The 13,987-nt window shown below is 35.2% G+C and overlaps 1 protein-coding gene across 1 annotated transcript in view; it reads left to right on the top strand.

Moving 5' to 3' along the window:
- VWA8 (von Willebrand factor A domain containing 8) overlaps window positions 1–13,987 on the top strand; it is a 343,953-nt gene that overhangs the window by 127,102 nt on the left and 202,864 nt on the right. The window contains exons 17-19 of the mRNA XM_021697955.2: window positions 1,100–1,215; window positions 8,687–8,793; window positions 12,262–12,368. Coding sequence (XP_021553630.1) covers window positions 1,100–1,215; window positions 8,687–8,793; window positions 12,262–12,368 — 330 coding nt within the window. The remainder of the gene's footprint in view (window positions 1–1,099; window positions 1,216–8,686; window positions 8,794–12,261; window positions 12,369–13,987) is intronic.

Below are 13,987 nucleotides of genomic sequence, written 5' to 3'. Positions count from 1 at the left end.
TGTATTGTTAATTTTAGCTGTTCTGACAGGTGTGAGGTGCTATCTCATCATGCTTTTGATTTGTATTTCCCTGATGATGAGTGATGTTGAACATTTTTTCATGTGTCTGTTAGCCATCTGGATGTCTTCTTTGGAAAAATGTCTATTCATGTCATCTGCCCATTTTTTTAACTGGATTATTTTTATTTTAGGTGTTGAGTTTGGTAAGTTCTTTATAGATTGTGGATACTAACCCTCATAACAACCTTAAATGTGAAGGCATTATTATCACCAACTTCAAGATGAGAAAACCAAGGCTTGAAGATGTTGAATAATCCACCAGGCTAATACATGAGAGCCTGATTTATCTGATTCCAAAGCTGATAAACTTTATCAGTCATTGCATTACGCTGCCCACTAAGATAATTTCAAAATCACGTTAACAAATATTTACTGGTACTCACATATCCCAGTTCTGTACTAGCAGCTCTATTAATGGGATTTCTTATTTTTTTTTGAAGAATAAGAAAACAAAGTGAAATTCTTCTGGCATTATAAGCGAAGGATTTCAAACTGCAAGCTGCCACCCAAGGGACAAACTGGTTGACACCTCTGTGGTCAGCAACCTAAATTATCCACAATTCCTTTTCTCCATTTCAGAAGCCATAGATTTACCTAAAGCTCTAAGCATTTTCGGGCTATCTGAACAGTTCAGCTTTGTGTAGGCAGGAAAAAAAAAAAGAACAAATAGTTACTTGTACATAAAAGCTATTTGTAAAGTCAGGTGTGGCCTGTATTATGTAACATCTTTCCTCCATCCAACCTCTTCTCCCCTCCACCCAAAAAACATGTATGCACAGCACTTAGCACAGTAAAAACGCTTTTATTGAATTTAACTGATAAACACTTTTTATAGATTCTTTTAAAAAACTATCTTTAAGGATGCCTTAAGTGTAAATTGGTTTTCCTTTATTTTTATTTGTAATTCATTAACAGTACTTACGTATTTGAAGTTTGGCCTTGTCCTTCAGGAATAATGAATTCTGCTCTGATCCCATCTAAAGGGACTCTCAGCAAGTGGAAACAAGGCTCTTAACAGGCTGTCTTTGCCTTTTGATAGGCACAGTCACTGGCCGCATCACTTTCTACCAGACAGCTGTTGCGGATTTCTCGTCGGCTGTCACAGTACCCTAATGAAAATCTTCACAGTGCAGTTATGAAAGCCTGCCTTTCCAGGTAACCACGTTCGCCTTTCTCACTGAATTCAAGTTTCTGGGTCTTTGCTAAAACAGTAACAGATGTTTAATTAATAGTACCCAAGGTCTGGAGAAAGTATTGCCTGAATATGTAGCTATTTCAACCTCATGTTCAGTTAGAACCCATTTTATCCTACTTAGGCATAACAACAATTTTAAGAGCTATTTTGTGGGTGAGAAAACTGTTTAAGTCACTTGCTTAAGTCAGAAAGTAGTAAATAAGTAAAAGTGGGTTTGGGATTTGAACGCTGGTGTATGTGTCTTCTCAGCTAGTGCTCTTCACCATTACACTAAGCACTTCCCAAATTGGCCTTGGAACTTTCCATGCTTGATAGTACTGTCCTGTTGCCTAAATTTAACAAAACTAATATTTTTTATACTTGTTTGGAAATTATTATAAAATACTGGCTTATAGAATTTTCTTACAAAATCACACTTGCATGAAACTATTTTAAGAGTAATAAAAAGGGGGGGGGGTGCCTGGGTGGCTCAGTCAGTTAAGCATCTGCCTTCAGCTCAGGTCATGATCCCAGGGTCCTGGGATGGAGCCCCGCGTTGGGCTCCCTGCTTAGTGGGGTGTCTACTTCTCCCTCTACCTCTGACCCTCCCCACTGCTCGTGCTTGTGATCTCACTCTCTCTCTCAAATGAATAAATAAAAAATCTTTTTAAAAATAAAGAATAATAGGGATTAGTAACAATACCCAAGAAGCCCAGAGATTTCTTTTAGACTCTTTTCATATGATCTGGCAATTATTTTTGTGGTGGTTATGACTATTGTCCCATTCATTCCTTGATATAAAAAAGTAATTAAAAGAACCTATTTTCAGCTTAGGAGAATCTATAATTGCCCTCTATCAATCTCCAGTTTAGATGACAGTTTTTCTTACAGTGAAAGTAAGCTTCCTGTGTTGCAACTTAAATTTGTTCTCCTTATGGTGTATCCACCTAAAATGAGGCTCCTTTCCAGTGTCTTTAGAATAATGTTTTAAAAAACTGATAATTATGAGAAATAATGAAATTGGTTCTTCTTTTCTTTTCTTTTCTTTTTTTTTTTTAAAGATTTTATTTATTTATTTATTTGAGAGAGAGAGAATGAGAGAGAGCACATGAGAGGGGGGAGGGTCAGAGGGAGAAGCAGACTCCCTGCTGAGCAGAGAGCCCAATGCGGGACTCGATCCAGGGACTCCAGGATCATGACCTGAGCCGAAGGCAGTCGCTTAACCAACTGAGCCACCCAGGCGCCCTTCTTTTCTTTTAAGTGGAAAAATATTGGGCTTCCAAATGAAAATTAGAAAAGAAAATGCTTCAATTGCTTATTTTTCAGGGTCATGAACTGAAAAAAATATAGACAGAGAGAGAGAGATTCATTACCTACCCAGTATTTTCTTAGTCAGAACTTGGGTATAGATATGTGTTAATAGAAATAAATAGTTAATACTAAGCAATGTAAACAGTTTTGGAGCCTAAGGGGAAATAATATTTTGGATATTAGAATGAAATAGTCATACTCAAAGCATTCTATAAGCTGTTCCAAAGAGTAGACAGACAGTGAAAACTGCAATCCACTTTGAGTCTAGTATAATTTTGATACCTGAACCCAACAAGAATAATGTATGAAAGGAAAATTACAAATCATGAAATAATCTAACTATATATATATATCTTTTTAAAATCATGAGCAATTTTAAATTATCTCAAGAATGTGAAGAAAGTTTAATATTCTCTTTTTTAGTTCACTGTATTAACATATTAGAAAAAAATTTTTTTTGAATGAATAAAAAGGATTTGATAAAACCCAGCAACCAAACCTAAAAACAAACCAAATTCTTAGAAAACCAGGAATATTCATAGTAAACCATGGAGAGAAGGAATATTCTTCAGTCTGATAAGGGGTATATACCAAAAATTTAGAGCAAACATCTTTATGTTAAATACTCATATTTCCTTTAGAGTTAGGAACAGAACAAGAATGTCACCTTTTTGTACTTTCAGCCAGTGCATTTGCCCAAAGTTATCTGATTGACTCTGTAAAAAATTCAATAGAAATTATATATAAGTCATTTAGAAAAATAGAGTTTAGTGAGATTACTTATAAATCCAAATCAGTGACATTCCTATATACTACTAAAAGTCAATTGAGGAAGTCTAATTATTTTTAAAAATAATCCCATTCAGAATAATAGTAGGAAGCTTTGAGCACCTAAGAGTAAATCTAATGACATATAATACTTTTATGGAGAAAAGCATAAATCTTTATTGAAAGTTGTAAAGGACTTAAATAAAAGGAAAGCTATACCATGTTCATGGAAGGGAAGCTTCAGTATTGTAAAGCTGTTCTACTCCAAATTCTCTCTAGATATGATCTAATCAAATACTACTAAGGTTATGCAGAATTTGACAAGCTGATCTCAAAATTGGCATGGAAAAAATAGCAAAGGAAATTTTGAAGAAGATTAAGGAGTTGTACTTTTTCTATCAGATAATCAAGATCTATCATAAAGCTGTACTCATTGTTACAGTACGATATTGGTGCAAGAAAAGACAAATAGTCTATTAGAATAGACTACAAAGACCAGAAACAGACCCCACACATCTGTAGGAAGTTAGTATATATCAAAAGTAGCATTATAAATCAGTATGGGAATGGAAGGACTTGTCAATAAATGATTAAAAATAAAAAATATCCATTTTATCCCATACAAAAAAAGTAAAATCCAGATAGATGACAGAAACACTCTAAGCCACTCTACAAGTTATAAGCCACAAACTAAGAAATGTTTGATAAGACTTGTAATCACAAAAGGATTAGTATTCAGGGACTGTAAAGTATACAAATTATTGAGATGAAAGAATCAACACTAAATGGGCAAAGGATGAATAGGCATGCATACAAGTTAATTCAGATGACCAACAAACATTTGAAAAGATGCTCAATTTCATTATTAATCAGGAAAATGAGATTTAAAACAATAATCAGCTATCATTTCATACTTTTATAATTTTTACCTGTAAAAATTAACATTTTTTGTGAATAAAAGAAAATGGAATTATATTACTGCTGTTGGAATGGAAGTCTCATCACTTTGTGGTTATCTCACAGTATCTTTATGCCTAAGTATATTAATACTCTTTGATTTGACAATTCTGTTTCTTGATATCACCTCAGAGAAAGACTTAAATGAATGGATAAGGAGGCATGTGTAAGAATGTTCATGGCATCATTGTTTGTAACAATGAAAAATTGGAAACAGTAGGGAATGACTATACATTGACATATTTATATAATGTGATACTAAACAGTCATTAAAATGAAGTAGATCTGTGTGTATCAGTCATGACAGTATAATATCAAGTAGAAAAACAATTTGCAAGAGGAGATTTGGTATTATTGCCATTTATGAAAATGTTAACTACAACAAAAATGCAATATATATATATATATTTTAAAGATTTTATTTATTTGAGAGAGAGAAAGTGAGAAACAGAGCACAAGTGGAGGGGGAGGGGCAAAGGAGAGAGAGAAACAGACTCCCCATTGAGCGGGTAGCCCAATGCGGGACTCGATCCCAGGACTCTGGGATCGTGACCTGAGCCAAAGGCAGATGCTTAAACGACTGAGTCACCCAGGTGCCCCAATGCAATATATTTTTAATTCATACATGTATAGCAGAATAAAAATATGGACAGGAGAAATACACACCAGTTTAGGGTGAGAATTACCCAGGAATGGAGAGAGATTAATAGAATGCTTAATAGTCTCTATAATTTTCTATGTGCTTGAAATATTTCATAGTTTAAAAAAATTTAAAAACTTAAAATTACTTCCTTTTCATACTCATAAATATTTCACTGAATTAAATAGCTAACTTTTCCAGTGTTATCAACTGACCACATTAAACCCTGTTTTGTTACCACCCTATTACACTTCGCAAAAAGTGAAACAGCTATCTTGTTTATGCATTATCTGTTGACTTTAGCAAGCCTACAAACTCAAAAACCTTTTTTACTAACCTTCTATTCATGATAGCACAATCACAGAAAGGAAAAAAAATCTATTGCTGCATAAAGTTTTTTTTTTTCTTTTTTTAATGACCTCATTCCATATTGAAGCAGTGAAAAGAAAATTGAATTTCACAAAAGTTTTTTTAAATGAATAGTTTATATTCATGACGTCTATTCTTTAGCAAACAAAATCAAAAGAAATTCTCTAGTGTTAGTTTGTTAAACATTAAATTTATTGAATATTAGCTTGGCTTTTAAAAGTCTTAATTTAATTTTAAAATACTTTTCATTTATTTGTTTATGCCAGTTAAGTTCAGACTGGAACATTTCTTCATCTGAGGGAATGGTTCCCTAGTACCTCATCCTCATATCCAAAATATGTACACCAAGTCTTGGAGCTAGATGTATAATTCATTTTCTGGATAGTTGAAAACCTAAGAAACCAAAGGGAAGAAAGATTTTACAAGATGAGGAAGTTATCAGATATTTTATGTTCCAAAAGTTCTTTTATTATAGAAGCATTAGCTAGAAGTTCCTGGAATGAGTTCTATTCCACTCAAGTATTTTGCATTCCATTACAGTATTTACTTACAGAAAATCTTGGAGTGACGATCCTTTAGCATAGAAATTTGAGGCAGAGGTATTAAGAATTAGAAATGAAGATTAACTGTCTCTGACATTGAGGTAATGGAGAAATTTTCCCATTCACCAAAATACAATATTTTTCAAGAATTCCCTTGTGACATAAAATTAATGATATCTACTTTAAAAAAAACATTACCGTTCAGTGTTTTAAGGCTATAATTTAAGAAACCTAGATCTTCTTTAGATTTTTCTGTTATTCAGCTTACTTTATAAGTCTAGCAGATCTGAATTATTTCAATGGGGCTTTGAAAAATGTTTGGTTCCATTTATCTTCCAGATATCTTGGTTACATTAAGCATCTTCAAACATCTGAAATTTGTTAAAAAATTTTATATGCCCTATTTCCTTTTAAGTACTTCACATGTCTGAATTAACAAATAAAACCTTCCCGGAAAAGTAAATTACTCACAAATATAATTAACTTTATAAATAGGATGAGCCATAAGTTATCTTAAATATTCCAGTGCTGTTTATAAACTTAAGATTTAAAATCACAGGTATCAATCAATTAATTAAGTAATTATACACTCTAAATAGAAGTCAAAAGCTGTCCGATAATCCCTGAGACCCACAGTCTTTTCTCCCACTCTTACTACTAATAGCAACACCCATCTTCCCAGCACTGGTAATTTGGGAGCATCTCCTATCCTTACTCTAGCTTCTCATGCTACCATCTTGAGAAATCCTATCTTATTCTTTAATCCAAAGATCGTATCTCACTTCTGTGACAATGACACAGTTATTTGAGTTGGCTTAGGGTAACTACTTCTGTTTCTGTGTTTCCCATAATATGGTTAAATCTTTCTTTAGTTTTTTGTTACAACCAAGACCATAGAGACTGGAGACTTTCCAATTCTATTTTTGCTGGTAGTAAATGAATATAATGATGATAATGATTTTTAAAAGGCACTATGATGCTCATGATGATAAATACCCTTGAAAACTTTACAGTAGGATATGTATTTGTTTGTGTTCTAGGAAAGTAGGATAGATAGAGCGATATTTCATTCATTTACTCACTTATTTTACAAAAGGCCACAGAAGGAGAGGAAAAAGCAAGTAGAAAATATCAGTGAGCAATGGAAAAAGAAGCCATTAACTTGAAAAAATTGAAACCTAGAAAAAATTAAGGTTGACCTCATACTACCTGACATACTTTCTTGTCATTTGTGGGGTGAGTCAGTATCTTTTAAAATATAAATTCTAGAGGTAAATATATTTCAACTTCCATACTACTTCTGATTATTTGGTAGTGCTGTCTGGGTGTGAGGTTGAAAATAATTCTGAAACATGTTCAATCTCAGTAGAAAAGAGTATCACATTGGCAAGCAGTGTCTGTCACTGACATTGGAAGGGAAGCATACATGCCTTTTTTGCAGTTCTCTACAGGCTTTGGAGGACAATCTAGAAATGTTCCAATATGGGGGCAAATGAGGATGTGTTGAGAGCGGACTATATAGATGTCAGGGGTTTCTGGGAATAGCACACAGCCTAAGCTTGAACGTGGTTATTGTCAATCAAGGTAGTCTGACAGGAAGTAATGGAGATGCAGCTGCAGAGCCTGCTGTCACCAGGCCAGACTCTAGTTTATGGTATAGTGGAGAGAGGCAGGTCGGGCGGGCATGGTGCCAAGACAAGGGCTCGGGAAACAAGCTAAAAGCCCAGTTATTGGGTCTGAGAGATAAAGTGAGGCCTTGGTTTTAAACAAGGCAACAATCTAAGAACTATGATGAAAGGTCAGAGATGAACAACAGTAAGTCTTACTTGATGCTTAACTGTTGAGCTACTGACCCAGAGTGATATAAATCCCCCCATCATAGCCTGGAACCAAAATGAGGAGGTAGTTGGGAGATAGGGTCAGCTACGTAAATTCTATTACAGAGAGGAAATCCATCAGTTCCTTACACGCTCATTCATTTGCCTTTTTGCTTACACCAGCATCTCTTTTATTAGAGCTTATACTCAAGGCTGATTCTGATCCACCACAAAGGATTTAGAGCTATGGAAAACCCAAGTTAGAAGTGTGATGTTCTTAGTATGTTTATCGTGGCACATAGTGGTTAGTTTATAGTAGTAAAGCACAGGTAATAGGTTAAAAATCATTTCTGCGGGCTCACTTGGGATCGTAAATTCCAGATACAATTTTATTTGTGTGGGTAGGAAACTCCATTTTCATTAAGCCCATGATGTTCATGCCATCTATTTGTAAATGAAGAATGCCTCTGTCACTCACCAGATTGTTGCTTTGGGAGCATATGTATAGAAGACAGGCAGGTATATTTTTTAAATGGAAGGAAAGACCAAGCTGTATAATCCTAAATTGAATAATTTGTGTTAGAAAGCAAACATCATTAATCCACTTCCACTAATTTGAATTTCTAATTGCCAAGTTGGAGCCAGTTAAGGTGTTATTTTATCTATTTAAGAAAATTTGATAATCCAGTTAAACAATTAAACAAGATTTGTTAAGTATACTAAATCCATTTTAAAAAGCAAATCATTTTAAGTCTGGTCCTGTAAAATGTTGTATATACGTGAATACTGCTAATTACATGTAAGTTTTATTAAAGGAGATAAACAGATATTCATCTTCACAGGTACTTGAAGTTTATATTTATTTCAAAATTTTTTATTATTTGGATTTCACAGCTCAAGACTGAGCTTCCTTAATTGGTTGTCTTGAGATAGAAAGAGAGGAAGAAGGAGAGAAAGAGAGAGAGAGTTTGTGTGTATACGTGCCAAAAGATATTTAGAAATCACAGAAAGCTTTGACTTTATCATTCTGTCCTCCCGGCCCCATCAGGTTCTTACCAACCCTTGCAAGGTCAGCATTAGAAAAAAACCTGGCAGATGCTGCAATAGAAGTAAGTACTGATAATCATCAGGAACCAGAACTGGAGGATTACAAATGTAAGTATTTGACTTGTTTCTTTTTTTAGTGAAATAATTATTATCAAACATTTGTATGATTATTTTAATATCAATAAAAAGTGGTTTTGTTTTCCATCTACTTTGTTTTATGTATTGGGTTGAAGAAATCAATCTTTTATTTATTAATTTTTAAATTGAAACCCACTTACAAATTAAATCTTAGAATATTTCCTTTATTTGCCTGGGTGGCTCAGTTGGCTAAGCATCTGCCTTCAGCTCAGGTCATGATCTCGGGGTCCTGGGATCATCCCTACTTAGCGGGGAGTCTGCTTCCCCTCTCCCACTACCCCTCCCCCATGCTCGTGCATGTGCGCGCGCACTCTCTCTCAAATCTTAAAAAAAAAAAAAAGAATATTTCCTTTATTTCAGTGCATACCAGATACAGGTCCTCCTCCAAAGAGTCACAATTGACACAAACATATTCAAGGCTCTGAGAATTCCCGCTCTAAAGAAATTTGAATGATTTGGTTTTACCTTTTTTTTTTTTCCAAATATATGTCACCATAGAATCTAGAATTCTGCTTTCTTTGCAAAACATTTACATTTTGAGGACCACTAGTTCTGTGGGATATGTTCAGGAAACTGTTCTAGGTTGATGTAAAATAAAATAATATTCAGAGTACCATTTCATGCCTTCTTACTCCTTCCATTTCTATTCATATTGTCTTTTGTGGTACTTTTCTTCTGGATAACCATACGTATTTTGAACTTTGGGATGGTTTAGCTCTTCCTATAGAAGTTCCTTATTCTTCAATTAGAGCACAACGAAAGTTTCTCTACTTTTTGAGTTAAGTACCTATTCTATCAAAAATCCAATGTGGGACCCCCTCTCTAATGAGCACTTATTGTGGCTCTCTTTGTGGTAGGTGTTTTTAATAGTTGGGGCTACTGAGACAAGAATTTGGTGTTAAATGACATGACTTTTTTTTAAGATTTTATTTATTTATTTGACAGAGAGACAGAGAGCACAAGTAGGCATAGCAGCAGGCAGAGGGAGAAGCAGGCTCCCCGCCGAGCAGGGAGCCAGACGTGGGGCTCGATCCCAGGGCCCTGGGATCATGACCCAAGCCGAAGGCAGCCGCTTAACCAACTGAGCCACCCAGGTGTCCCTGAGATGACTTTTTTAAGAGTAAAATTAAAAATTCCACCTACTGATGGATCTGGGTCCAGATATGCAGAGCCAGGTCAAAGAGACAGAACAACTCTGGAGCCAGTTGAAAGAGACAGAACATTACAAGTCAAATTTGTAATGTTACTTGACTGAATCTCTTAACATATCCAAAGACGAACTGAGTTGTTCTGACAATAGATTGTTCAGTCTTGGTAACGGGCCAGTGTCAGCAGTTCCCATCTAAGCCTGGCGTAGGGGATAAGGAACCCAAGAGACTGTTGACTCATCTGGTTCCCTTTATCTCTTGAGGAGAATTCATTTAATGTACTCTCCTTGTTCAGAGGACAAGGTTCACCAAATAACCTGATGAGGATTTAGCTTTCTGTGTAGTTCTCCCTCCAGATAATATGCTGGCATGGCAACCAGTGTATCATAGGGTCCATATGAAAGGCGCAGCTTTCATTACACTGTAATATTTTCAATTCTTGTTTTATATATCAGAATTTATATATAGATCAGAATATATGTCTTTAATATTCTCCTGAGAGTCAGGTTTGTGGTCAGTTGACATGACAAAATTAGGTTTTGAGTATACCAGACTAAGAACCTTAATGAATGGACTAAAATACTGCCATCCTATGAGATTTCTTAGCAGACAGCTAGCGGGTTTCCCCCAGGGAAGTACAAGCATCACCATCCTCTGAGTGCATTTCCCTTTTCAAGCTTGAAATTTTAACAATAAACATTAGATGAGTGAATTAAATTGTCCTGAAGCCCTAAATCTACTGAACAGATGTGTTCCATAAACTAAACCATAGATGGTATCAGATGCTACTTGAATCTGAAATTTTGTTTGTCATCTTAACAATACAAGCATATAGTAAAATTCCTGCCGCAATCCTGGTCTTTGTCTGCACAGTTTTGTATTGGGTCTGTTTCAGAGACCCTGCTGGTAGTAAATAAACAGTAGATTCTCAGCATGACAGCTTATAGGTTTTCTTCCCTGTGGAACTTGTAAATAAAAGGGAAATGGCAAGGTTTTCTTTCCTGTGGAACTTGTAAATAAAAGGGAAATGGCAAGGATCTATTGGAGGGAGAGGTCTCCTGTGCTTTGGCAAAAGTGTAGCACTGAACACTGATTAAACAGGGTGACAGTTTAATTATTTTTAGCTCAAAATCGTTCGTGGTACTGCAGAACGCAAATGTTGCTCTTCTCCACTTGTCTTTCAAAATGCTTTAGCACAAAAGGGCAGTTTTCTTATTTGAAGGGTGGCAGGGTGGGAAGGTGGTAGATGGGTCAGTTGTTTAAGGCATCATGATAATCTGTCTGCTTGCTCGGGTATTTCCACAGGATGGAGTATTATTTGGAGTCAAAGGATTAAACATACCCTACTTGGCAGAAAGAATATTAGACTATACTAAGTTCCATTTTTAGCTCTGTCCATGTTAGCTGGGTGGTTGTAAGCAAATTACTTAATTTATGTCCTTAGCTTCCTCATAGTTCTTGTCTCATTGTTGAGAATTACATGAAATTATATGAGAAAACAATGAAGCTTCTGGTTTGAGATCTGGCCCATAGAAGGTCCTCAATAAATGATAGTTTCTATTGTGATCATCAGTACTATTATAAAAACTACTACCATTAATGTTATGATTATTAACCATGGAGAGAATGTATATGAGATGTGTTCCTTGACTTCAGATTTATTATTGGGTTTGCTGGCTGTCAGGAGCTCATATTCTATTCTAGACCAACTGTTTAAAGCAAATAGGAGATGACACAATAGTAATCATCACAGAATAGCTGTGTAACACCTGGGGTGCTTATTTGAAAATACAGGTCTCCTAGACCATCCCTGGAAATTATAATTTCAGAGGTCTGGGGTAGTTGATTAATCAGTATTTTTTACTAGAATTCCAGGGGGTTCTCACTTGGAGTTTTTCAATGGGTGGGTCCCCCAAAATGATATTCAGAGTACTTCAGAGCTCTTGAATGTATATTTGGTTTGCTTTATGTGTTATAGTCTCTGACAAAACAAGCTCATGGAGGTGGCTTAACGGAGTTCTGGGGTTCTTCTCTAATTGTATCTCTGTTGTTTGCTAACATGCATTATTTTATATAAAATTAGTTATCTTTTAGAACATTTTAGGCATTTTATGTAGAGCTATTATGTTTTATTACCACCTTCAAACTTACTTCTTTTAGATATTAAATTGAAATTCCTTAATGAGCCCATAAGATATTAAAGATGCTATGTTGCGTTATGTTCACATTGGACTTGGCTTCTCTGAGCACAGTGCTACGAGTAATTCTTCGTCCTGTGTGAAATGTTTAGGTGAAACAGCATCTGGATCCCTGAGGATTGGGGCTGTTAGTGCACCGATCTATAATGCCCATGAGAAAATGAAAGTGCCTGATGTTCTGTTCTATGACAACATTCAGGTAAGATCATTGCTTTGCATTTATGAATAAATCTCCTCTTACATTGTGGTAATTAACTCCACGATGAAACTGATGTTTAATTATTTTTGTAATTTGCTAAGTTCAATTCAGATGATGCCAAATGAAGTGTTGACACATCTTTTATTAAGGCATTGTAAACTTTTAAATTCTTTCCCAAGACACTTGAAAATTGGAAGAGTTACTACTGTGATTAGGGTAATATATTTTATATGTGCACGTGCTCTAGACTCCAGGTAAATAAAATGAATATATCAGTAAACGAAAAACAAAATGAACTAATACTCATCCTCTTTTGCTTTCCTGTTAAATTATTTCAGTAGTTCAAAGAGGATGTATCCTGTGCATTCTTTTCTACATATTCCTTTCCTTTTCCTGAAAATTCCTAATATTTTTCTCTTGTTCACTTTTCCTTTTTAAGGAGGAAAGTAGATAATTTCTCACTTGTAAACTAACCAATAATTATGGACCTTCCACTAAGACACAGAAATAAGTGTATATCCAGGAAGCTTTTCTATAGATGTTCACTTTAATAAGAATGTTTTCCGGAAAAAATTACCCATAATGTAGGAGTTTTTTCTTTTCCAGATTTTATGTTAAGTGGTTATATATTTATTTTATAAAAAGAAACATACTAAAATTTTTCTCTAATATTTGGTCCCTAATCTGAATGTAAATAATAACCTTATATTAATAATGTTGGAAGAACTTCTACTTACTATTTTTTTTAAAGATTTATTTATTTACTTTGAGAGAGAGAGAGAACACATGAGCGGAGGGGGCAGAGGGAGAGGGAGAGGGAGAGAATCCCAAGCAGACTCCTCGCTGAGTGTGCAGCCCCACCTGGGGCTCAATCTCACGACCCTGAGAGCATAACCTGAGCTGAAACCAAGAGTCGGACACTTAACTGACTGTACCACCCAGGAGCCCCACTTCTTACTATTTTTACTATATTAAGGAGTTAGAAAAATTAAGCTTTTTATCTGCCATTTCCCAATCATATTTGTTGTTCAGTGAGTACCATAATTTATATCCCTACATTATATTAGCAGTATAGAAGGTATCTGGGCAAATTCTTCTTTCTCAATAAAAATCTTGATCCAATATTTTGAAATCTGTCAAAACTGTAATTATTACCTATGAAATAGGCAAAGACATAACCTGGATTTGTTTTGTGTCCCATTTTATAGCCCATTAACTAATGTAAGTTTTACTTCTCTTCCAGAGCATTAATGCTCTTACACAAGCAGTGGACAAATGAGCAGACAATAAAGTTACTTTTAAGACACAAAGAAGGAAAACAATCTTGCCTATCAAAGAAAGACAAAAACACGATTGTAAGGAAAATAGACTATTTCCAAGCACTGATGGTATTGTGTTCTGCCCATGCAGTGGAAAGGAATAAAGAAAAAAGAACCAGGAAACTTTGTTATAAGAGACAATTTGAAAAACCCCATGGTAGCAAAGGTTGAAAAGACCTCCCAGCATTTGAGAACGTAGGAAATTCAGTAGCAGGGAGGGCCATTGTGCCCTTGAACACAGTGTCTGTTGCCATGGTGTTTGTGACATGGACAGTGAGGACCGCAGGGCTGCTGTGAACT

This window comes from Neomonachus schauinslandi, chromosome 3 (assembly GCF_002201575.2).
Source record: "Neomonachus schauinslandi chromosome 3, ASM220157v2, whole genome shotgun sequence".
NCBI classification, from domain to species: domain Eukaryota; kingdom Metazoa; phylum Chordata; class Mammalia; order Carnivora; family Phocidae; genus Neomonachus; species Neomonachus schauinslandi.
This window is presented reverse-complemented; position numbering and strand designations above follow the sequence as displayed.